At 42.9% G+C, this 26,927-nt stretch overlaps 1 protein-coding gene across 1 annotated transcript in view; it reads right to left on the reverse strand.

Moving 5' to 3' along the window:
• The window catches only part of fgd5b (FYVE, RhoGEF and PH domain containing 5b), a 79,715-nt gene that overhangs the window by 47,378 nt on the left and 5,410 nt on the right, over positions 1-26,927 (reverse strand). The window contains 7 exon segments of the mRNA XM_070444615.1: positions 1,789-1,945; positions 4,774-4,925; positions 11,097-11,127; positions 11,307-11,365; positions 11,451-11,604; positions 11,964-11,996; positions 20,457-23,205. Coding sequence (XP_070300716.1) covers positions 1,789-1,945; positions 4,774-4,925; positions 11,097-11,127; positions 11,307-11,365; positions 11,451-11,604; positions 11,964-11,996; positions 20,457-23,205 — 3,335 coding nt within the window.

Raw genomic sequence — 26,927 nt, forward strand, 5'->3', positions numbered from 1 at the left:
TTTCCGCCACTGCAGGTGACGGCAGAGACTGGAGACTGGCAAGGGGGTCTGGAGGACTTGTTCGATTTTAACACTCCGAGCCTGGGGGAGTTTGAAGGTGTGGGAGGTAAAGCCCTCTACAACCTCTACGTCAAGGTAAGGTGGCAGGGGGTATGTGGGGCGGAGAGTATGGTGGGTTTTAGATGAAGGGGGCTTTACAAACCCCCAGTACCAAAGAGGTTAGGGGACCTCCAGTGGAGGGTTCTTCATGGAGCCCTGGCCACTAACAGCTGGTTGGTACGGGTTGAACCGGGAATCGGGCAGGGGTGTCCTTTCTGTRTWATGAAAGAAACTGTGATTCATGTGTTTTCTGTGTGCGCCAGGTTAATGCCATTAATGTCTCTGTTGGAATGTCTGTGTGAGAGGTTGGGGTGGTTTTTACTGTTGGGATGTTTATAATGGGGTACAGGTATTCGAATAAGGAGAAGGCCAAATGTTTTTGTTGAATTTTCTGTTTGCTCAGGCGAAGTTGGCTATTTGGCTATCAAGGAGGAACAGGGTCAAAGGTGGGGAATAACAGACCCTTTACTATTATTTAATGGGATGGTCTCTGTGCGCCTTAGGGTAGAATTTGAGTTCTATAGAATGATAAAAGTGTGGAGATGTTTCAGGAGATATGGTGTGTTTGGGGGGATATACGGTTGTAGAAGTGGTAAGGTTTTTTGGTTATTGTGATGTTTGGTGTTGTTTTGTATCGTGTGGTAGAGGGAAAGGTGAGTATGGTACATGTATGCAGTACAGGATATATTTTGGTGTTTTATTTTTAAGGGGGGGGTGAGTTTTTAATGAACTGAGAATGTTTCATTAAAGAAAGACAAAAAGTATCTCTCTCTCTCTATCTCTCTCTCTCTCTCTCTCTGGTGCATGATACTCAACTAGTCTAAAGAAGGCCCGTTTTATTGCTTCTTTAATCAGAACAACATTTTTCAGCTGTGCTAACATAATTGCAAAAGGGTTTTCTAATGATCAATTAGCCTTTTAAAATTATAAACTTGGATCAGCTAACACAACGTGCCATTGGAACACAGGAGTGATGGTTGCTGATAATGGGCCTCTGTACGCCTATGTAGATATTCCAACAAAAATCTGCCGTTTCCAGCTACAATAGTCATTTACACCATTAACAATGTCTACACTGTATTTCTGATCAATTTGATGTTATTTTAATGGGCAAAACATTTGCTTTTCTTTCAAAAACAAGGACATTTCTAAGTGACCCCAAACTTTTGAATGGTAGTGTATATTGTATGCTCAAAAAATTTGGAAATTATATTATTTTATACTAATACAATTGCTCAGAGAAAGATATTTTGTTTAACAAGTAATACCTTTTTTCTCAAAAATGAATGGTAAATAATGTATTATGTCATTTTGGAGTCACTTTTATTGTAAATAAAAATAGAATATGTTTCTAAACACTTCTACATTAATGTGGATGCTACCATGATTATGGATAATCCTGGTTGAATAGTGAATAATGACGAGTGAGAAAGTTACAGAGGGTCAAAACATGCTACCTTCCTTGTTATTGGTGATGTTGAGAGGTTAGCATGTCTTGGGGATATGATCTTGAATTTCAATTATTTATTTTATACAGTAATTATTGCTCATCTTTATCAAGGGTGTCAATAATTTCAAACCCCACTGTACATACAGCCAGACTTGGAGAAATGCACTCTTGTCACCTATGATCTTATTCAACACAATCTATCTGCTATAAACAGTTTTGACTTGACTTTGACATCTGACCTCATACTGGCGGACGATTGCTGAGAAGGCGGGCGAGGTCCGGCAGCTTTCGTCCAGCAGGCTCATGCTGCGGTCGTAGTGACCGATGTAAGTCGTAAAGACCACAAACTCTGACTTCCTGGATAGGATGACATCCGCAATCCTCTGACTCTCCTCCCTGAAGGAAGAGAAAGAATGGGATGAAGACAAAAAACAGGGGGTAAAATGATGGAGTGCACACTAGACACTGGGCTCAGTATGCAGCAGACACATTACTAAATTGTTAATACATTGTTAACCAAATAGCTACCTGGACGATCTGCATTGACCCTCTTTGCCATAACTCTTTTGACTCATCACATATGCTGCTGCTACTGTTTATTATCTATCCTGTTGCCTAGTCACTTTACCCCTACCTACATGTACAGTTTACATATCTACCTCAATTACCTTGTACCCACGCAAATCGACTCTGTACTGGTATCCTGTGTATATAGCCAAGTTATCGTTACTCACTGTGTATTTATTCCTTGTGCTAATATTTTTCTATATTTTTGTCTCTGCATTGTTGCGAAGGCCCATAAGTAAGCATTTCACTGTTAGTTTACGCATGTGACATATAACATTTGATTTGTCAGCCATTGAGTTGTGTATATGTCAGCTGAGGCTCCTCTAGTGAAGGTGGACTAAAGTAGCCAGCATACTACTTTAATAAATATAACACTAGTCACTTTAATAATGTCACTGTCACGATCGTCATTATGAATGGACCAAGGTGCAGCGTGATAGGCGTACATTTTCCTTTAATAAATGAACACCGAACAAAATCAACAAACTACCAAACTAAACGTGAAGCTAATAATAGTGCTGACATGCAGCTATCCATAGACAAGATYGCACAAAGGGGAAATGGCTGCCTAAATATGAACCCCAATTAGAGACAACGATAAACAGCTGCCTCTGATTGGGAACCATAACAGGCCAACATTGACACACAAACACCTAGATGACCCACCCTAGTCACACCCCGACCCAACCAACATAGAGAATAAAAAGCTCTCTATGGTCAGGGCGTGACAGTCACTTTAATAATATTTACATATCTTGCATTACTCATCTCATATATATATATATATATATACATATATATATATATATATATACACTGCTCAAAAAAATAAAGGGAACACTTAAACAACACAATGTAACTCCCAGTCAATCACACTTCTGTGAAATCAAACTGTCCACTTAGGAAGCAACACTGATTGACAATAAATTTCACATGCTGTTGTGCAAATGGGAAATGAGACAAAAGGTGGAAATAAGGCAATTAGCAAGACACCCCAATAAAGGAGTGATTCTGCAGGTGGTGCCACAGACCACTTCTCAGTTCCTATGCTCCTGGCTGATGTTTTGGTCACTTTTGAATGCTGGCGGTGCTCTCACTCTAGTGGTACCAGAGGACGAGGTCTAAACCCACAACGTGGCTCAGGTAGTGCAGCTCATCCAGGATGGCACATCAATGCGAGCTGTGGCAAAAAGGTTTGCTGTGTCTGTCAGCGTAGTGTCCAGAGCATGGAGGCCGCTACCAGGAGACAGGCCAGTACATCAGGAGACGTGGAGAGGCCGTAGGAGGGCAACAACCCCAGCAGCAGGACGGCTACCTCCGCCTTTGAGCAGGAGGAGCACTGCCAGAGCCCTGCAAAATTACCTCCAGCAGGCCCACAAATGTGCATGTGTCAGCATATGGTCTCCTCACAGGGTTCTGAGGATCTCATCTCGGTACCTAATGGCAGTCAGGCTACCTCTGGCAGCACACTGGAGGGCTGTGCGGCCCCAAAGAAATGCCACCCCACACCATGACTGACCCACCGCCAAACCGGTCATGCTGGAGGATGTTGCAGGCAGCAGACCGTTCTCCACGGCGTCTCCAGACTCTGTCACGTCTGTCACATGTGCTCATGTGCTCAGTGTGAACCTGCTTTCAATCTGTGAAGAGCAAGGGCGCCAGTGGCGATTTGCCAATATTGGTGTTCTCTGGCAAATGCCAAACGTCCTGCACGGTGTTGGCCTGTAAGCACAACCCCCTGGGGACGTCGGGCCCTCATACCACCCTCATGGAGTCTGTTTCTGACCGTTTGAGCGAGACACATGCACATTCGTGGCCTGCTGGGAGTCATTTTGCAGGGCTCTGGCAGTGCTCCTCCTGCTCATAGGCGGAGGTAGCGGTCCTGCTGCTGGTTGTTTTGCCCTCCTACGGCCTCCTCCACGTCTCCTGATGTACTGGCCGTGTCTCCTGGTAGCGCCTCCATGCTCTGGACACTACGCTGACAGACACAGCAACCTTCTTGCCACAGCTCGCATTGATGTGCCATCCTGGATGAGCTGCACTACCTGAGCCACTTGTGTGGGTTGTAGAATCCGCTCATGCTACCACTCGAGTGAGAGCACCACAGCATCCAAAAAGTGACCAAAACATAAGCCAGGAAGCATAGGAACTGAGCAGTGGTCTGTGGTTACCAACCTGCAGAATCACTCCTTTATTGGGGGTGTCTTGCTAATTGCCATACATTTTCCACCTTTTTGTCTATTCCATTTCCACAACAGCAATGTGAAATTTATTGTCAATCAGTGTTGCTCCCTAAGTGGACAGTTTGATTTCACAGAAGTGTGATTGACTTGGAGTTACATTGTGTTGTTTAAGTTTCGTCCTTTACTTTTTTGCGCTGTATATACTGTATTCTATATTATCTACTGTATCTTCATCTATGCCGCTCTGACATTGCTCATCCATATATTTATATACTCTTAATTCCATTACTTTACTTAGATTTGTGTGTATTAGGTATTTGTTGCAAAATTGTTAGATATTACTTGTTAGATATTGCTGCACTGTCGGAACTAAAAGCCAAAGCATTTTGCTACATCCGCAATAACATCTGCTGAACACGTGTATGTGACCAATACAATTTGATTTGTGTGTATGGTGTGCAGTCAATGTCTCACCACTGTCGGATGCGATTCTCTAACTCGGTGAGGATTCTGCGGTGCAGAGTGTAAACATCAGGCAGCTCGTTGAGGATCTCTCTCAGCCTCTCCTCCTCCAGCACAGGATCCCCCTCATCCCCTACTGCAGCCCCCACCGCCTCCCTGAAGTCCTGACACAGAGACAAAGATGATTTCATCATATGGGTTATTAATCAACTGTACATGATACATCATCGTATGAATTCGAAAAGTGCTTCCAGTCCTACGGCTGGACGACTCCTCCATTCACATAACTAACATTATAACTTCCAATTCCGTGAGCATTCTGTCTGTCTATCTGTGTTATGATGTCTATTTTTAGACTGACTGTAAATGACTGCATGAAGTAGCCAGTTAACATATAATGTACAGAGCACAGAACATTAGATTATCTCCATACGCCATGAGAACTACGTAGGATTTCTACGGTATGTTTACCAGCTTCCCTATGTACAGTATAGTACAGCACCCTGTCAATGACTGGAGAGGGGCATTACCACATTCTGTGATGGAATTCTCATTACATCTTACGATTACGTCTCATTGATCACAACAATTGTTCTCAACCAGTATTTTAGAAATAATACAGTGTAAAATTGCTGTGTCATTCCATTAACCACGTTGGAATGTTGAATCAGTCCCAAGGGAAGAGCTGACCCACTTTTTAAAGCGCCATACCAATCCAAGCCTGGTTTCTCAGGAAAGAGGTGACAGACAAGGCCTTGTGATGTAATGCAGCGAGAAGTGAACCGAGATTAACTTTGACCACAGAAGGGTTGCATTCCAAATCCCTTCCCTTCTCTCTGAAATGTGCAATGAACCACTTACTCTCCCCCAAAATAGGATAGGCTTCTCTGCTGCTGAAAACACTTCCACACAGATAATGCAGACAGTGCGGTTCTCCAGTCTGTAGGTAACCCTCCATTACATAATTCAAAGCCATCCCAATGATTCTATCTTGTCTGAGTGATTCACACGATTTGACTTCACCACAGACAAAAAAAATTGTCTGCCAAGATCTGAACATGCTTTTGCTTGTGTACCTATTACTGTACCAACCATATCACTTTATACAACGGGTGGGTCTAATCCTGGATGCTGATTGGTTAAAACAGTGTTATTTTTTACTATTTTATTTTTCTTACAATACTTAAACTATACATGGACAAAGACAATAGAAAACTTAACATTTATGTACATTGATTTCTACAAACATTAATAACATCACACTTGCTCAGACCTACACGTTCATTTTCTCTCCTTACTCATTCTTTAAATATCTCCAGTGCTTGTAATATTTTATGGCTTCAAATTGGACTATTTTGATTATCTCTAGCCCATTTGTTTTCAATATTTAATTATAATGCATTTTATTTATCCACTGTCTTAATGATGGAGGGTCATTTGATTTCCAGTTTTAAAGCAATTATTTTTTCAAAATGATTGACCTAAAGTATGGTCCAACCCAATGGGTATCTCACCCCACCATCATATGCCATGTCTTAAAATATGCAGATAGACGGATTAAAAGTACATTTATATTGTAAAACAGCCAACGTTCTACCTCCGCTCATAACCTTTGGACTTTATAGCACTCCCAAAAGGCATAAATCATTGAGTCACTGTTAGTTTTACACTTAAGACATGACTCTGCTGTTGTGCTGTAGAATTTGTGAATTTTGTTATTTTGTATAATACATKAGTTTATACTGGATTAAGCATACATTTTCATGAACTGTAATTTTGTTAGTTATTTTCCAACACTCCCTCCATCTAGTGCCAATATCAGTTATTTTTAAGTATCGGTTCCAATAGTTTAGGAAATAGCAGGAAATAGCTACCTATGAAGTTGTTCATGAAAACAGACATGGGAAAAGATTCTGGGGTTGAGCATGCACATCTTCAATATGCACCCATTGTTCCTCTTTAGTGCATTTAACAATATGTTGCAAATAAAAGCGTTGGGTGGCGAGTTGATAGAATTCCAAGTCTGGAAGCTTAAAACCATCCTCAGACTTAGGGATATGTAAAACTTTCCTATTTATTCTATGAGTTATATTTGTCCATATAACGTCTGTTATGGCCAAGTATAGTTTTTAAAGAATGTCTTCTTTGGCTTTGGTATTACCAAAAATAAATATAAAAACTTTGGGAACCATGTCATTTCAACTAGGTTTATTCTACCTGTAAGATTTATGGGAAGATTATTCCATGAAGTTATCTTTATATATTTGTTGTTTATCGTCACTTATTAAGCATCCTAAATATTTCATATTTTTTATGATCCACTTAAAGGATTGCTGTAGATCATGAGTTATTTTTTTWWTTTTTTTCCTATTGCCATTATTTCAGTTTTTCCACATTCATTTTATATCCTGAGATTTGAGAGTATTMTGAAAATATTTTTAAGAAGGGGGGCATTGAGTTTTCAATATTAGTCAGGTATATCAGAAGATCGTCTGCAAATAAGTTTATCTTATATTCATGTTTACCATTAATGGTTTGGATCCTGTCAAATTCTTTCTGCAAGCGGTTCAATTGCCAGTGCAAACAAGAGGGGGGAGAGAGGACCTCCCTGTCTCTTGCCCCTTTCTAAAGCAATTTCATCAGATAATGTATTATTTGTGAATATTTTTGCTTTAGGATATTTATATAATATTTTATATGAAATGTATTATTTCAGCTGGAAACTTGAAAGCTTCCAAAGACAGTCAATAGCCTTTTCGGCATCAATAGCCATTATTGACAAATCTACATCTTGTATTTTAGTATATTGTACTATACTGAAACATATTATTTTATTTGTTTGTAAGTGTCTTTTTAATAAATCCTGTTTGATTGATATGTATCACCTTAAAATCATCCCAAATGATGTTGGGGGTGGGCTTTTCTCTATCTTATATGTCAACATGTGTAATGGTAAAGGTCTTTATTTTTGTATTTAATACATTTTGGGTCTTGAAGATGTGCTCAGTTCATTTTTGGAAAAWAAAAATATAGTCAATTCTTGAATAACTTTTCTTACTGTGAGAAAAAAGGAGTAGTCTTTTGAAGTTGGGAATAGTAATATCTAGGTGTACTGTAAATTATTTGTAGATATTACATTTCTCAGCTTCTTAAGAGGCTCATTGAATTTGCCTTTTATATTTTTATGTCTGTCTAACTTGCCGAATGTGTGATTTAAGTCGCCTGCGAAATTAATATTTCCTTGCTGGGTTTGATCTAATATAGCTTGAATTCTATCAAAAACACGAGAATTGCCCCTGGGGGGATATCAAATCAAATCACATACGATGAAATCAATGTGTATATTTCACCATGTAAGGTATATTTCTTAATGAGAAAATGGCATTCTTGGTCCGTGTGCTGGGATATAAGGGAAAAGGGTGTATTCTTATTTATCAGGATGCCTACACCTCTGTTGTTACTACAGTAGGTGGCAGCATATGCCTCTCCAACCCAGCTCCTCTTTAAATATTCAATTTATACTTTTTTGATCTCTTGCAGGAAAGCCTCATCTGCTGACAATCTCTTTAAATGTTTAAGAGCCTTATGCTTTTTGCCATAATGGAGACCGTGCACATTCCATGTAATAAATTGGATTATTTTTGGCCTTAATCAACATTAAGCTTGTATGTTCTGACTATCATTGAAGAACCAGATAAAACATTTTAGCAAACATGTCATATGAGGGTGGTGGACATCTCATGGATATGGGAGAGTCATAGTATGAATACATAGTTATTGTATACATTACATATATAGAATGTGTGAACATGTAGGCTGAGAAAACATTTAATAGATGAACACACAAAAAACATAAAGCAAGTACTTTGTACTTTGAGGCGTTATGCCTTTTTAGGGCTTTTAAGCTCCAACTCCTCTCCTAATGTACCAAAAGTCTGTGGGTTATGTCATTGTAAATACATTGGAGAAAGACTGCCACTTAAACACTGTGTTCAGTGTCATAACTGTCCAGTGAGGATTCAAATGGGTCAGATCAGCTTGGCAATGGATGACACTAACTAGTCCTTCTCTCACCCACAGAAGACGGGAGGGAACTGAGCCAGTTTGACAGCTCACACCCTGTCATCCAGAGAGATCTCCCTCTCCAAAATCCACCAAGGAATGTGCTTTGTTAACAGACTTTTTCCCACTAAACAATATTTCTAACAAAAGAACATAGGGAATGGTCAGAGATGATCTATAGAAAACTATTGTCAAATTGTTATTTATTTTGTGATGTTATTAAAAAGGTTATAAAGGAAATACTGTAACTTGAAAAGTATAAACACTACATGTATGAAGTCTCCATACTTAACGTTGTATAGGAAATATGAAAAATTATTGAAATACTTTTGTTAAGATAGGAATGTGATTTTAGGAGCCATAAGATCATTTGTCTCCTAAAATCTTTGAATAGTATGTAGCCACACCCCGAGTGAGGTCAGAGAGCGTGTCAGCCAGACGGAGCCATCCCCTTCGGCCAGAGTGCATAAAATGATTGGTGGAGAAATTAACAACAGACCAGAAAATGTGAAGTGGTAGTTACACTTTCGAAATGGTTGGAACTTTGAACCTCAACACGAGGTGAAGAAAATAAACTCACCTCCCAGACCAGAGAGGTGTGTAGAGCTGCAGCTCACATCCAGAGTGGTTTGAATATCAACACCCGGAAGCGGCGAGAAGCTCACCTCACTGGTACGGCTGATTAACTGTTCTAAGTCAAATATCTAGAAAAGCGAATTTAAGTGGGACCATCCTACTACTCTTCTCAAATCACCGTATCCTACTACTCTCATCACCAATGGGAACTGTCGACACGGCTGGCTACCCTATCTTCCATGGAGCATCTTCCAGAGTGAACAACAGTAGAAGACGGGAAAGGGGAGACCACTTTCGGACAATCAAAGCTATACAAGCGTGCCGCTGAAAGGCCAACAACTTTGCTAAGGAGGGATGGTTCTGACAGTGATAAACGGCGAGCGAAGGCATACACACGTAAATACATTCATGATTTCTAATTCTAAAGGGGTGGCGGTTCTTGTGCAAAGTACATGATTACTGTGAGAATAGTTTCTAAAATGTATAAACGATGTGTCTCGCTTTCTTTTTGTCTCTCTCTCCCTCTCCATGTCGTTTTGTAAAAAGCCACCATATTGTGTCAGTCCGGTAGGGACCTTCTTCTCATGTATTGAGTGTGTAAGTTTATTCTGTGTTATTATTTAGTTAGCTATAAAATAAATAATGACACCAATTTGTGTAGTATTGAATCATAAGTAAGGCTGGGGTTTTTGGCAGATCAAAGAAGGTTATGACTGTTCAGAATGACGATATGATAAGAGGTTATCATTAATACGTTGACTGTTTTATGGATGTGATAGGTAAAGACCTTTAGAGTTTAATTTGGGAGATGGTATCTCTTTAAACAACTGCTCTCATGGTGCCCCAAATTCCTAATGAGTTAATTGTTACATTATTAGTTTAATCGGGTAACAATTAAACATAGTTAGTTGATTCGATAAATAAAAGTAATCAGATTAATGAAAGTAAAGTCACAACATTAGTTTGTAATACCTTCAAAATTGAATTAAAGTACAGTGGTTGGTGAGGCTCTACTTGGGGAAAGTGGTTCACAGAGAGACAAAAGTGAGATGAGTGGAGGCACCACACATACTTCAGGGAATTGTCTGATGCCCTCCCAGCCACCTTGGCCCTCAGATTGAGCCCATCTCCACTCTCTCACCAATAACCACCATTGGATATAATGGCAAACAAGGAATAATAATGACGCGACATCCTCTCCTAATTTGTCCAGAACTCTTATTCGTTTTACAGCAGGTTTGCAAGTCACAAAAATAAATACAATTACATTGTATTATAGATGCATCCTTCCTTCCCTCACTCCCAAGCCAAGTTTCCGACTGTTATCTATACACAACATCCCACGTCTATGACGGTGAAATGCCTGTTTACTGTTCTATCTGAGAAATCACTGCACATCCACTGTCCCATCAGCCCAGCCAGCAATTCATAAACTTGATCTCCACTGTAAAAAGCATCTAGACATTATTTCCCCTTGCTTATAGCCTAGCATTGGGATTGCAACAGAGGGGATTTGTATAAACCTTGTTGTCTGCCTCTCCGATCCATCTTCTGTATCTTTCTACTACCAACTCATGGGGGCACCAAACGCCCAATGCCAGAGAGCTTTCCTAGAGCAGAGTTTGCTACATGAAGGTGAGAGGAAATCCAATCCATCTAGAAATACATGTCTGGTTCAGAGACTTCTTCATACCTACCTCCTGGAGAAGCTTGAGGGCTTTCACATGTCTGCAGAGAGAGAATTAAGGCGCTGTCAGGTTTACATGTGCAGATGAATGTAAAAATGCATTAATTTACAGGTTATTAGGGTGAAACAACAAGGTGAAAAGGACACAACAATGTTACAGAGTTAAAGAGTTACAATGATGCTGACAAGTAGTGTTATATGTGATACTCAGGTCACTCACAATCTCTCAGTGTCCACCAGCTCTTTGGCAATGTAGAAGGCTCTGGATCGACCGTCGGTCTGTAAAGAACAACATTATCAGTAACAAATCTCTATGGAATAGCAAACATAATACAATAACAATATCTTGGTTTTGAAAACTTACCCGTCTGTCATATGTGTTATCTGCTCCTCCCTCCTCCTCCTCAGAGGTTTGTTCTTGGTCCTCCTCCTCCGCTGTTCCGTCCCCCGCCTCAACCCCTGACCCGCCAGGTGAACCAACAGCTATGGCGCACACGGTGTAGGCTTCTGTATAGGCACTGAGAGGACAGGCCCAGATAAGAGCATCAGTATAGAGATGTAGGATCTTAATTTGATCACCCTGTTGCAGGTGAACTTTCCTTCTGTGCAGGAAATGTAAAACATCTAGTGTATTTGAGGTTAAAAAAGGCTTCTGAAGATTGTAATTTCCACTTAGAAATTTCAGACTTGATTTTCTCTTACAAAAAATGTATCATCAGTTATAATAATCCACATTTCCTGTTGCTGCAGGATCATTTTCCTGCTGTAGCAATCTGGCTCAAATTAAGATCCTACTGTAGTGTAGTTCACACATACATGTCGACAAATACACATTCAAACATCAACATATGTATGTTAACAAACACACACACCATACCGTGACAGTTTAGTCAGTGCAGTTTTCTGAAATCTGGCAGATGATGAGGGTGAGCCAGTGAAGGAAGGAAGGAGAGGAGAGAGAGGAGAGACAATAAACCCATCAAAGATATTACTAAACCAAAGGACATTTACAGAGAGGCATTATGAAGCTGTAACTCAACTGATGGGCAGTGGATCAAATTCAGAGAATCCCAAACTCTGATCATTAGCAAGATAAAAAACGAAATTAAACATAAAACAATCCTTGAGATTAATATGAAGGGGGAGACAGAGTGAGACAGCTTGTCTCCAGCTAGGGTCAATTTCCAAACCAACACAGAGAGGGCTGGTAACGCTTCTTTATAGGAAATTAAGAGGAACATGTCGGATCAATGGAAAGGAGGATTAATCAACCCCAGAGTGATCTCTCATAGGTCACGGTGTCAGGCCTTCTGCCATGATGAATGGCTAATAAAACTAGAAAGTCTCTCAGGGAAACAAATTAAAAACCATTTGTTCAGGAAGAGAACAATGACATTGTTAGAGACATTTTTCAAGATTCTATCTGCCCATTCCAATGTACAGTATGGCATTTCCATCATGAATGTCTTTATCTACAGACCACACCATGAAGTATTATCTTTATACAGCATTTACAGTACATTTACACTGAGTGTACAAAACATAAGGACTCCCTGCTATTTCCATTACATAGACTGACCAGGTGAATCCAGGTGAAAGCTATGATCCCTTATTGATGTCACTTGTTAAATCCACTTCAATCAGTGTAGATGAAGGGATCAGACAGGTTAAAGAAGGATTTTTAAGCCTTGACACAATTGAGACATGGATTGTGTATGTGTGYCATTCAGAGGGTGAATGGGCAAGACAAAATATTTAAGTGCCTTTGAAACGGGTATGGTAGTAGGTGCCAGGCACACCGGGTTGAGTGTGTCAAGAATTATAACGCTGCTGGGTTTTTCACGCTCAACAGTTTCCCGTGTGTATCAAGAATGGTCCACCGCTCAAAGGACATCTAGCCAACGTGACACAACTGTGGGAAGCATTGGAGTCAACATGGGCCAGCATCCCTGTGGAATGCTTTCAACACCTTTTAGCATCCATGTTTTGACGAATTGAGGCTGTTCTGAGGGCAAAAGGGGGTGCAACTCAATATCAGGAAGGTGTTCTTAATGTTCTGTACTCTCAGTGTATACAAAGTCTATAAAGTTGTATCAGTATTTCAGTTTTCTCTGCATAATTTGGCTCTTAGTGAGAGCAGTCCCCCTCTCCTCTCTCCATAAACCTTTATCTGTGAGATATATGATGCAGAAGAATAGCACTCAACTGAGTTGACTTTATATGCCTCAATACTGCTGTAATAATAGCAGGTTATATGGAGGAACATCAGACATATGGAGAGCGACAACGTGAAATTATGAGAAGAGATGAGAGGTCTTTTTAGTGTGGGGAAAGATAAACCTAGAGTGCCTCCAGCGACACAGCCATACCCAGGCCATGGACCAGCATCAATGGGATGGGATGCAGTTAATGGTGTTGCCCTCGACTAAATCGGAACAAAGGAACCGATTGAGTCAGTTCCCAGTTTTCAGCTTCCAAATAATTTCCAACCAAAAACACATCTTAATCTCTGCATGTTACAATTTTGTCCCTTAACCATGGCAATAGCATCTGGTCTCTGCAGCCTCTGTGCTATAATGTTTTATTACAGCCAAAGAACAAATCTACAGTGGCGAATTACAAAAGGGGATAACAAATTATACTTCCCCGCTTCCCCAGGCTCTTTGTGAGCTTATTTGTTTATCCTGCTGATAGTGGAAGGGTGAGTATCCACTGGTCAGTGACCTCAAATATACTGAAGGACTTGGTTTCTCGGATAGTAATTATTCTAGTGGTGAAATTAGTAAAGATACCTGTAAAGAAGACTGGGGTAACAAATAATTGTGCCTCAGTATGTTCAGTGCTGTGCTGCTAATGCTATCATTAGTGTAACCCGGTGCTTGACTGTTTCTGCGTTCAACACCACAAACAAGTCAAGACCTGTATGTACTGTAAGCCCTTTAAAGTCCTCCACCCCTTCTCCGGCATTTCCCGTAAACAGAGAAGTGGACGCTCAAAGGCAGGACACTTCCTCCCCAGGGATGACCTGACAATGACCTCACAGGCCCCACACCCAGGCCTTCCTGTAGCCAACACCTAGCCTATGGGCAGGGCTCCTGACCACTGCTGACCAACCTCTAGCCAACACCTACAGGCAGAGCCCCTGACCACTGTTGACCAACTTCAAGTTTCAAATTCAAGTTATATTAGTGGTATGTACGGGATACACATGGTATACACCGTCCAAAGAAATGCTTACTTGCTGGTTCCTTCTCGATAAATGCAACAATAAGAAATAATAAAAGATAAGAATACGAACATACAGTAAACTGCTCAGTAGAATATAATAAACATTTTAGCATACGTATAATATAGGAACATTTACACGTTTTGGGTAAGGAGAAATTGGGGGTGCAAGTGTTTCAATTGTGCAGTATTTAGCAATCATAATAAGATTCTGGTAGCAGCAGTTGTGACGTGTATGTAGTGTGTGTGTGTGTGTGTGTGTGTGTGTGTGTGTGTGTGTGTGTGTGTGTGTGTGTGTGTGTGTGTTGTGTGCAGTGAGTGAGTGAGTGAGTGAGTGAGTGAGTGAGTGAGTGAGTGAGTGAGTGAGTGAGTGAGTGAGTACATGTGTGGTCAGCCCAGTTCAAGTGTTCAGCAGTCTGATGGCTTGTAGATAGAAAGTGTCTCAGAGCCTGTTGGTATCAGACCTCATGCTCTGATATCATCAGCCCGATGGTAAGGGAGTGAACAGCTCGTGGCTGGGGTGTGTGGTGTACTTGACGATGCTGTGGGCCTTCCTCAGGCACCGTTTGGAGTAGATGTCCTGGATGGGTGGGAGCACGGTCCATGTACTGGGCTGTCTTCACCACTCGCTAGAGGCCCTTGCTGTCGTGGACGGCGCAATTCCTGTACCAGGCCGTGATGCAACTGGTCAGGAGGACGCTCTCAATGGTGCAGCAGTAGTATTTGAGGAGGAATTCTTCAGCCACCTTAGGAAGTAGAGATGCTGTTGCACCCTCTTGACAAGAGTGGTGGTGTTGTTGGTCCATGTCAAGTCCTCGGGGAACAGAACAGAAAACTGTAAAATAACAAATTATTTGAGGAACAGAACCCGAACCAAAAATTGAAATATTATGTACTGTTTCGGGAACCGATTTTTTTTTAAAGCATGGGAACCGATTATTAAYGTACTTTCACGTTCCAGGCATTTTTTTGTAGTCCCACAAAAAAAACTTTTTTTTTTTATTCAAACCTGTGTAGAACATTATTTTGCTGGTCGGAACAGTGGAATGCAATGAAAAAAATTATGATTCTGTTCAGAACGAAACGATAGGGCTGGACGCCGAGAAACTTAAAACTGTTCTACTGCAGTCCTGTTGATGTTGATTGGGGCATGTTCCCTCCTCTGCTGTCTGAAATCAACCATCAACTCCTTTGTTTTGCTGACGTTGAGGGAGAGATTGTTGTCCTGGCACCACAATGCCAGTTCACTTACCTCCTCCCTACAAGCTGACTCATTGTTGTTGATTATCAGGCCTACAACCTCGGTGTTGTCAGCAAACCTGATGATGGAGTTGGTGTCGTGCAAAGTCACGCAGTCGTGGGTGAACATGGAGTACAGCAGAGGGCTGAGGACACATCCCTGGGTGCCCCTGTGTTAAGAATCAGTGTGAAGGAGGTGTTGATGCCAATCTTCACAGCCTGTGGACTGCCCGTCAAGAAGTCCGGGATCCAGTTGTAGAGGGTGGTGCCCAGACCCAGGGTGGTGTCCAGATAGTCTGTAGTCCTTGCCAAATGCGTCGCGAATCTGAGTTGTCGAACATCAATTCAAGTTTGAGTCTGTATTGTCTTTAGCCAACACCTACAGGCAGATCCCCTGACCACTACTCACCAGCCTTCAGCTACAACATACAGTGTAATTCTCCTGACCCTGACAAACTGATTAATAGCCAAAAGACTGCTATGGAAAGTAAAGACAGTCAATATGTGCAGTCTAAAACCATATCAGTTCATATGTGAGAGTAGAAAACAGTAAGACCCTATGTGTTTGGTACAGGCAGTGGATCTCTGACCCTTTATTTGCAAACAATTTCATTAGAAATTCCTTAAAAGCACACAACAAATGTGTAGGTATTAAAATCTCTGTGTTGAGGTAACAAGTGTTGTGAGTGTTATATCTGAGTGTTGATTCTAGTGGGGTTAACACCAGTGGGATTGAAATTGACGCCACCTGAGGTGAATAAATTAAGTGTTAACCAGTTGTTACTCGACTGCGTTGAGTTAATTTCCGCTAGCTCTCTCAGAGTGAAATAGACATGGGAGGGGCCATAGTATCATATTTCCCAGCATGATTTGTTGCAGGTTGCTTTTTAGAAATAGCTTGTTTCAATATCTATGGTTCTGCATGCACATTGATTGAGTAATTGATCTTATACTACACAAAGATAAATAACATTTTCCCGTTATTGAGATGGTTGTACCAGTTTAGACGGTTTAAGTAGTCTCATTTATCATTCTTCCCTACCTTGGCAGTCATTCTAACTGCAGTGATAAAAAGTTTCAATTGTTGGATATTCTAATACTGGCTGGATTCCAATAGGATTATACAATTTGCAAGCCATCATAATATGGCTTGCAAACCAGGAGTTTCAGACCACTGTGTTAAGGTAAAATAAGGCTGTCAAAGTATTTTAACAATCATGTCTCTGTCACTAGCAAACACAGTCATGGGTGGTACTGTTACTTCTAAAATTCATTCAAAAGGCACCCTTGGAAATAAATATGAAAATAATGCTTTAATCCCTACAGCAGGATTCCCCAACTGGTGAACCCATGGGTGATTTTATTTCCCCCCCCCCCCCCAAGTTTTCTGGCCAAAAAAATGTATTATATATTTATATATATATATATACGCACACAGTGCCTTTGGAAAGTACTCAGACCCCTTGACTTTTTCCACATTTTGTTACGTTAGAGCCTTATTCTAAGATTTATGAAATTGTTTTTCCCTCATCAATCTACACCCAATACCCCATAATGACAAAGCAAAAACAGGATTTTATAAATTCTACATTTTATAGAAATGTATTACAAATAAAAAATGGAAATATCACATTTACATAATTTAAACATTTACGTATTCACACGTGCTTCAACAAAGTACTGAGTAAATACATTTGGCAGCGATTACATCCTCGAGTCTTCTTGGGTATGACGCTACAAGCTTGGCACACCTGCATTTGGGAAGTTTCTCCCATTCTTCTCTGCAGATCCTCTCAAGCTCTGTCAGGTTGGATGGGGAGCATTGCTGCACAGCTATTTTCAGGTTTCTACAGAGCTGTTCGATCGGGTTCARGTCCRGGCTCTTGCTGAGCCACTCAAGGACATTCAGAGACTTGCCCCAAAGCCACTCCTGCATTGTCTTGGCTGTGTGCTTAGGATCGCTCTCTTGTTGGAAGGTGAACCTTCGCCCAGGTCTGAGGTCCTGAGCGCAATGGAGCAGGTTTTCATCAAGGATCTCTCTGTACTTTGCTCTGTTCTTCTTTGCCTCGATCCTGACTAGTCTCCCAGTCACTGCCGCTGAAAAAAATCCCCACAGCATGATTCTGCCACCACCATGTTTCACCGTAGGGATTGTGCCAGGTTTCCTCCAGACGTGATGCTTGGCATTCAGGCCAAAGAGTTCAATCTTGGATTCAACAAACCAGAGAATATTGTTTTTCATGGTCTGAGAGTCTTAAGGTGCCTTTTGGCAAACTCCAAGCTGGCTGTCATTTGCCTTTTACTGAGGAGTGGCTTCCGTCTGGCCAGTCAACCATAAAGAACTGATTGGTGGAGTGCTGCAGAGATGGTTGTCCTTCTGGAAGTTTCTCCCATCTCCACAGAGGAGCTCTGTCAGTGACCATCGGGTTCTTGGTCACCTCCCTGACCAAGGTCCTTCTCCCCCGATTGCTCAGTTTGGCTGGGCGACCAGCTGTAGGAAGAGTCTTGGTGGTTCCAAACTTCTTTCAATTAAGAATGATGGAGGCCACTGTGTTGTTGGGGACCTTCAATGCTGCAGAAATGTTTTGGTGCCCTTCCACAGAGCTGTGCCTCGACACAATCCTATCTCTGAGTTCTACGGACAATTCCTTCGACCTCATGGCTTTGCTTTTGCTCTGACATGGCCTGTCAACTGTGGGACCTTATATAGACAGGTGTGTGCCTTTCCAAATCATGTCCAATCAATTGAATTTACTCCAATCAAGTTGTAGAAACATCTCAATGATGATCAATGGAAACAGTTTTGAGTCTCATAGCAAAGGGTCTGAATACTTATGTAAATAAGGTATTTCTGTTTTTTATATTTAATACATTTGCTCAAATCAAAAAGTTACTGTTTTCGCTTTGTTATCATGGGGAATTGTGTGTAGATTGCTGAAGGGAAAAAAACAACTTCATCCATTTTAGAATAAGGCTGTAATGTAACAAAATGTGGAAAAAGTACTTTCCGAAGGACATTAAAAAAACGTTTTTTTAAAAGAGGAAATCAACTCCAAGTGATTTTAATATAAGAAATCTGTTCCAAAGTATTCCCACGCATAATAAAGGGGCACGAGGTGATCGTATACAAATGTAAGCAAGGTTTGAAATGATTATGTTTTAGTCAAACATTATATTCGGCTTCTTGGGGTCAATTTGCAGTCTACAAATTATTTGTCATTATGGTCCGGCCCCCCGACCATCCACTCAAGAAAAAAATCGGCCTGTGGCTGAATCTATTTGATGATCCCTGTCCTACAGTGTTAAAACAACACCCCAAAACGAGTTACTGTAAGACCACAGGTGTTAATTCCCTAACACTATGAACAGCATCAGCTCTAAGAAAGTGTTAATTTAAGTCAGAATTTGCAACACCCATGGTGKTAGGGACTCAACACTCTTGGGGTGTTAGTTTATCAACACTGAAAGTGTTAGTTTAACACTATTTCGTTGGGTCATATTATACACACTAAGAAAGTGTTCAATTGAACAATGTGGGTGTTAAAAATGTAATCTAAAATTTGCAGTGCACCAATATGTCACCTTAATGCTGGGGTGTCAAACTAATGTTGCACCAGGGGCCACATTCRCTCTTCAACCAGGTCCAGAGGGCCACACTGATTTTTTAAATATTTCCTTGCCGTACAAATTTGCAAAAATAGTCCTCTATCCGTCATTTTTTAAATTTTCTATGCTCCCTGACTGTCTAGCTTTCATTTGGGTAATTATTAGCGAGCTGGACACAGTCAAGAAACTGTATGAATATAGGTCCATTATCATTTCTACACAGTTTCCATTTGGTTTTAGTAATTTTAAAGTATATTTAGGTTTTTACTCAAACCACCTGCAGGCCGGGTTGGACCCCCTTGAGGGCCGGATCGTATGTTTGACACCCCTGCGTTAATGTGAACTGAACATCTTTTGGATGCTTGTGATGCAACAACATGCAACAGCATCACCAATTCAGAGGATTCCCAGAGTCCTGTGTATCAAAACACCCTTGTGTTTAACTCCCATACACCTCCAGAATAGTAAACATGGCTACTATACTGCATTGCTGAGGGCAACACATCATAGAGCTAACGGAACACTGAGATTGCATCTCCCAATCTTCTCTCTGATTACCTGGCTGGAAGGTGGAGTGATGAGTCCAAAATGTTCTGAAAATTAATCATCCGGGGAGGTCTGTATAATACCTTAGGTAGCCATCCAAAGCAAACTATGACCTGCCAAAATTAATTGATATGTGCATTCCTCAATAATGAACTAACTCCTACTGTATGTGACTGAACATGTAAGCACAACTTCCAAGCAGTCTCCACCAGTCCTGCGGCACCACGGTCTCCTTTATGTCATGTGCAATATGATGACTATAATGCTTAATGATGATTATAGGTAGTGTGTGTGTGTGTGTGTGTGGTGTGTGTGTGTGTGTGTTGTGTGTTGTGTGTGTGGTGTGTGTGTGTGTGTGTGTGTGTGTGTGTGTGGTGTTGTGTGTGTGTGTGTGGTGTGTGTGTGTGTGTGTGTGTGTGTGTGTGTGTGTGTGTGAGCTGCCACTGGCAGCAAGGGACCCTCCCTTAGAAACAGTTATAAATCCCTTATCCCTAGGCAGCAGTAAACACACAACGGGGACACAGTAATCAAAAAGACTAGTGCTCTGTATAAGAGGTGGCAGGGATCACTAATATTACAACCGGGAGCATCTATCTACTTCAGTGGTTCACTCTCATACAGTACACACATAACACACCACACATTAAAAAAAGTACACGCACACACACATGAATGTTACAAGTGTGTTACCAGTGCAAACTATACACCTTGAGATCTAAGTTAGATGTAAAAGTTAACTCAAATTAACCCATACCTTTCAGGCTCTTGCTCAGGCGACTGAGCTTTTCTCTCAAACCCAGGGAAGCTACTCATATCCACGTAACCATCAGTGTCATTGGCAGAGGACAGCACCCGACTCGTRTGGTCAAAGAACTCTGCAAAGGTCCCAGGTCGTACAGGCCTCCGGGAAGGGATCTGGATGTTCTCATAGTCGGAGCTGAGGGTCTGGGCAGGGATATTCTCGTAGTCTGACATGTCAGTGTTGGGAAAGGAGATGGAGCGGGGCTTGGTCAGGGGGAGGGGGGTGTAGGGGGCGCGGGAGCGGTCCTCAAAGGACTCCACCCGGGCCACACTGCGGTTGAGGAAKGCCACGGAACCCCCTTTTCTCTTCCCATCCTTATAGAACAGGAAGGTGGAGGGGGAGTCCGGAGAGCGCTGAGGCTTACTGACCATCCGGGACTTGAGTTGCGGGGAGCTGCCTGTGCTGCGCCTGTCTAAATCAAGGACCCTGGCGGGGCCGTGGTGGCTGGACTCAGGGGAGGACCTGGAGGAGGACACACTGACGTCCACCAGCAGCTTGCTCTCCGTCTTCCTCCTGAACTTCAGCATCAGGAAGCGCTTGAAGGAGGACTTCTTCTTCTTCTGCCTGTCTGGGGAGTCCCCCTCGATGAACAGGGATGGAGAGCTCTTGGTGATGGGCTTCTTGGTGATGTATGCTAGCTCAAAGGGAGGAGGGATGTCCACCATTGAAGTAGGGGTGGACAGGCCGCTGGAGGGCAGGGGACTTTGCTGGGAGAAGCTTCCAGAAGAGCCCATGACACAGGGCAGGGATAGGCTGTCCTCCCTCCTCTCCCCCGGGGAACCCTGGCCCTCCCTGTACACACACAGGGGCAGGTCCCGTCCCTCCATGGAGAAGGAGCGGGGGTACAGGAGAAAGCGATGTTGTTTGGATGAGCTCTTGGCCCGGGTTGAGTTTAACATAGGACTGCTGCTCAGCGTGGGTCCGCTCCGGTCCAATTCCACCTCGCAGTAGTTCTGAAGGTGGAACTCAGAGCCCGCCTCCTCAGGAACCGTATCAGGCACGTAACCAGACACTTTCCCTGACAACGACCGGGACCTGGTCACAATGGATTTTCTGTCAAAAGGCAGGAAATTCTCCCCCTCTGAGTCCAGGCCTGCCTCTTCGTAGACATGCTCATCACTAAGGTTACCTTCTATGTCGGTTGTCTCATCCAGGTAGGGAATGATGAGGCCCTCAAGGTCCTCCTCATCCCTGAACACATCAGAGTCATCTGGGGAGAGTAGCTTGCTGTCAGAGAACGATGAGGCCTGGGAGGTGTCTGTGTCCGCTGGCACTGAGATGGACACCAGCCTGAAGCGGGGCTGGTTGTTACTCTGGTTCAAGAAAGCCTCCACCCTCTGGACTACAGGCATCCTTCTCTGACATGAACCTGTCATGTTCTCCCTGTCGTCATCATCGTCATCATCGTCATCTCCTATCTCGACGTAGTCCTCAGAAGAGACACACTCAATATGCCCCATGTCCTCACACAGCGAGTCATCGTCACCTATGGCTGCATACTCACTGGGCTCCGTGGTCTCTGTTGTGACCAGTGAAGATTCTTCCGGTGTGTTCTCACTCTCTGCTGATCTGTCACCTTTGCCTTCTGCAGGGCTCTGCTCTGGATCCACAATGTCCTCAGTTGAGATGTAGTAGGGTTCCAGGCTAGGGTCAACTGCTTCCTCCTCTGTGTTGAAAAGTTGTTTTGCTTTATGTTTGCTGTGTTGGCTCTCACCCTCTTCCATACTGTACTGAATAGTCATGGGCTCTTCATCAATTATGGAATATGGTTGATACCTTTGTGCTCTCTCCTCTGAGGGACCAATGACATCATATCCAAAGTCCTCCTGTAGGACACTGGTAGGACTACCAGGGTAAGTTGAGGATTCCTCTACTTCCCCTTCATCCTCCTCCTTGAAGGATGAATCCTCCTCTATGTTGTCTTTGACGAGGAGATCTATGGGTTCCTCAGAGAGAGATTCTGTTACTGTATCTGCTGTGGTATCAGCTGCTTCTTCTTCTGTTTCTTCTTCCTCTATTTGGTGCTCTTCCTCCTCATTCTCCTTTTTTTCTTTCCCAGGCCAGGTTTCACAGAAGTAGCATGCTGCCTCCTCCTCCTCAATGCTGGTGATAGAGACGCCATCTGTGTCGGCCAGCGCCTCGCCCGCGTAGCACCCCTCTGCGTCAATCTCATCAGTGATGTCCGTGTCGATTATCTCCACCGAGTCCACTGAGTAAATTGTGAATCCAGCATCACTGACCCCCAGTGTGTCCAGAGAATCCACCTCCTCTGCTTGAACACTGTCAGTTAACCTCCAGTCCTCCTCTTTCTCCTGTACCATCTCCTCCTCCTGTTCCATCTGCCCTTCATAACCATTCTCAGGATCGTTGACCCCTGAACTGAGAAAGTATGAGTCATACTGAGGTTCCACTGGCTCCTCCTCCTCTAGCYCCTTCCCTCCACTCAGACAGTCCTCTGGCTCGTTCTCCTGGTCCAGGTCCTCGTCTGAGGACAGCAGGTCCCCGATGGTGCACCCCTCCTGGGCGTTGTTGCAGAGTAGGGAGTAGTCGCGCTCCTCAGGGTCATGTGGTACTGTGGGTTTGGGGGCGATGGGAGGTTTGGGGCCCCTGGAGCAGGGCCGGGACATGAGGGGGGAAGGAAGCTTGAAGGTGAGGTGACTCACAAGTTTTGGTTTAGGAGCAAGAGGAGGCTTCTTAAAATCTGAAAACAAAACAAAAGACATCATGAGCTACTACTAGATATAGCCAAACGAGATAATGGATTATTCAAAACGTACAGAGGGGGAAAATCGTGAGGTTAGCGGTCAGCACAAAAAACAAATGTTAAACTCAAATATATTGATGAATTCAAAAACATTCTTTATGGAAATTTTGTTTTAAATTATATTATATGTATTAATGATATTATGAATAGAAATGGAGGAGATATGTCACATATGCAGTTAGCGAAAATATATGGGAATATCTCCTCAATCCAAATTTACAACCAATTGATTGCAGCATAACCACAAAAATGGAGGAGGCAAGTGGATAAGGGGGAAGGTAGGGAACTTGTCTGCCTGCCATATATTACAGATACAAATTGGCTGAAAGGAACTGGCATAAATAGAAAAATATACCAGTTTCATCTGAGGACAAAAATGTTGACAGCTGCGCCATACAGGTTGCAAAATAAATGGAAGATTTTTGATGTACCAATTCCATGGCACATGGTTTTGAACCGGTACAAAAAACTACCCTTGATTCAACAATTACAGTTTTTCAATWTAAATTATTATATAAAAATCTTGCCACCAACAGAATGCTATATTCAGTTGAAGTCGGAAGTTTACATACACTTAGGTTGGAGTCATTAAAACTCGTTTTTCAACCACTCCACACATTTCTTGTTAACAACCTATAGTTTTGAGCAAGTCGGTTAGTATTCTATTGTGTGCAGGGACCACTAAGTCATTTTTCACAACAATTGTTGACAGACAGATTATTTCACTTTACTAATTCACTGCATCCACAATTCCAGTGGTTGTCAGAAGTTTACATACACTCAGAGATGACTGTGCTTTAAACAGCTTGGAAAATTCCAAAGAAAAGATTTACCTGGCTTTAAAGGCTTTTGATGGGCTAATTTGACATATTTTGAGTCAATTGGAGTTCTTACCTGGTGGATGGTATTTCAAGGCTACCTTTCAAACTCAGTGCCTCTTTGCTTGACATCATGGGAAAATCTAAGAAATCAGCAAGACCTCCAAGACAGTAATTGGTAGACCTCCACCAAGTCCATTCATCCCTTGGAGCATATTTGGCCAATGCTGCTAGTATGTCAGGGCATATGGTCTCACAAAGGCTCTGAGCATCTCATCTCAGGTACCTAATGGCAGTTTCAGGCTACCTCTGGCGAGCACGCATGAGGGCTGTGCGGCCCCCCACAAAGAAATGCCACCTCCACACCATGAATGACCCACCGCCAAACCGGTCATGCTGGGAGGATGTTGCAGGCAGCAGACGTTCTTCCACGGCGTCTCCAGACTTCTGTCACGTCTGTCACATTGTGCTCATGTGCTCTAGTGTGTACCTGCTTTCATTGTGAAGAGCCACAGGGCGCCAGTGGCGAATTTGCCAATCTTGGTGATCTCTGGCAAATGCCAAACGTCTGCACCGGTGTGGGCTGTAAGCACAACCCCCACCTGTGGGACGTCGGGCCTCATACCACCCTCATGGAGTCTGTTTCTGACCGTTTGAGCAGACACATGCACATTTGTGGCCTGCTGGAGGTCATTTTGCAGGGCTCTGGCAGTGCTCCTCCTTGCACAAAGGCGGAGTAGGCGGTCCTGCTGCTGGGTTGTTGCCCTCCCTACGGCTCCTCCACGTCTCCTGATGTTCTGGCCTGTCTCCTGGATCGCCTCCATTGCTCTGGACCACTACGCTGACAAACACAGCAACCTTCTTGCCACAGCTCGCATTGATGTGCCATCCTGGATGAGCTGCACTACCTGACCACTTGTGTGGGTTGTAGACTCCGTCTCATGCTACCACTAGAGTGAGAGCACCGCCAGCATTCAAAAGTCGCAAGACATCAGCCAGGAAAGCATAGGAACTGAGAAGTGGTCTGTGGTCACCACCTGCAGAATCACTCCTTTATGGGGGTGTCTTGCTATATTGCCTATAATTTCCACCTTTTGTCTATTCCATTTGCACAACAGCATGTGAAATTTATTGTCAATCAGTGTTGGCTTCTAAGGTGACAGTTTGATTTCACAGAGTGTGATTGATCTGTTAGAATTGTGTTGTTTAAGTGTTCACCTTATACTTTTTTTGAGCAGTGTATTTTCACCTCTACATAGTTGTCTTTCGTTGCCTCCTTGTTCATCCCCTTCATATGGCGGCAGCGGTGGGATGGCCAGTAGAGGGCACTGAGTAGAGGTTAAAGGACTTTTTTCTCTTAACCAAAAACCAAGATGGCACMAACAAAGGACAAGCCAGGGTGAGGAACACTGAATATCCAGGAGAAGACTGTTGCAGGACCGTTTATAAAAGCAATAAGGCACCTCAGGGCTTGGTGGTATATGGCCATTATACCACGGCTAAGGGCTAAATTCAGGCACTCCGCGTTGCGCGTAAGAACAGCCTTTRGCCATGGTATATTGGCCATATACCACACCTCTGGCCTTATTGCTTAATTGTACAACAGCTGATGAAACTAACACTGTAAAAGTGTGAAAAAATGTGATCAGTGTTATTTCCTGATTGTATTTTCAACCAGCAACTATCTAGCATTATAATGTACCAGAGACCACCAAAATAGAGCATGTTCGACAAAACAAAAATCTTAACCACCCCACACTGGCTTCCCAGAAGCAAATCTACTTTTGTAGGATAGCCAGAGGCAAAGTCATTATCTGCCAGGTGATTGGCTGAGCCTTCTTGGGTGTGTGACATCACTCCGAGCCCTTACCAAAACACAAAATACATTGCGGACAATTTATCTCGCCTCGAATCTAAAACCAGTAGTAACCAACAGCTTTAAGGGCAGTTATCTTAAAATGAAAATACATATCTAATATTCCCGCATGCCAATAACATTGTCACAATGGAGGGCTTGCTAGCTAGCTACAGGGTTTGAGTTACCTCAGCCGTTTTCTTATGAAACAGTTCAGCTATTGACGCTGGCTAGCTAACCTTAGCTAGACTGCGTCTAGACTTGGGAGCTCTGTCACGACTTCCACCGAAGTTGGTGCCTCTCCTTGTTCGGGCGGCGTTCGGCGCTCGTCGTCACCGGCTTTCTAGCTGCCACCGATCCATGTTTCTGTTTTCCATTTGTTATGTCTTGAGTGTTCACACCTGGTTCCCATTAAGTTATTATTATTTCCCTATTTAACCCTCTGGTTCCCATTATGTTTTGTGTGTGATTGTTCATGGTTTGTGTTAGGATTTTGTGTTAGGATTTGTGATCCCTGCGTGGATTTATTTTCCTGATTATTTTCCAGAGTAAAGTTCGTTATTTTACTGAGTTCTGTGTCCTGCGCCTGATTCCGTTCTCACCTCTGCACAACTAACACCTGACAGAATCACACACCATTTTAATGGAGTCAGCAAGTGCACCCAGTCCTCCGGTACCAGTAGAGGAACGTGTCCAGCAGCACGCGACGATGCTCCAACATCTTGGCACAGCCATGGATTGCGTGCTGCTCACCATGGAGCGATGGGAAAAAGGGGGTTTTCCCATGACCCCATCAACTTCACTCCAACCAACACCACAACCCACACCGCGGTCCACCCCTCCTTCACCTGGACCCAGTGGGATTCGTCTCTTGCTCCCGAGCGCATATGATGGGACGGCTGCCGGGTGCCAGGGGTTCCTGCTCCAGTTGGAGCTCTACCTGGTGACCATCCACCCGACTCCCTCGGGATACGAGAGTGTGTCCG

Source organism: Salvelinus sp. IW2-2015, linkage group LG1 (assembly GCF_002910315.2).
Source record: "Salvelinus sp. IW2-2015 linkage group LG1, ASM291031v2, whole genome shotgun sequence".
NCBI classification, from domain to species: domain Eukaryota; kingdom Metazoa; phylum Chordata; class Actinopteri; order Salmoniformes; family Salmonidae; genus Salvelinus; species Salvelinus sp. IW2-2015.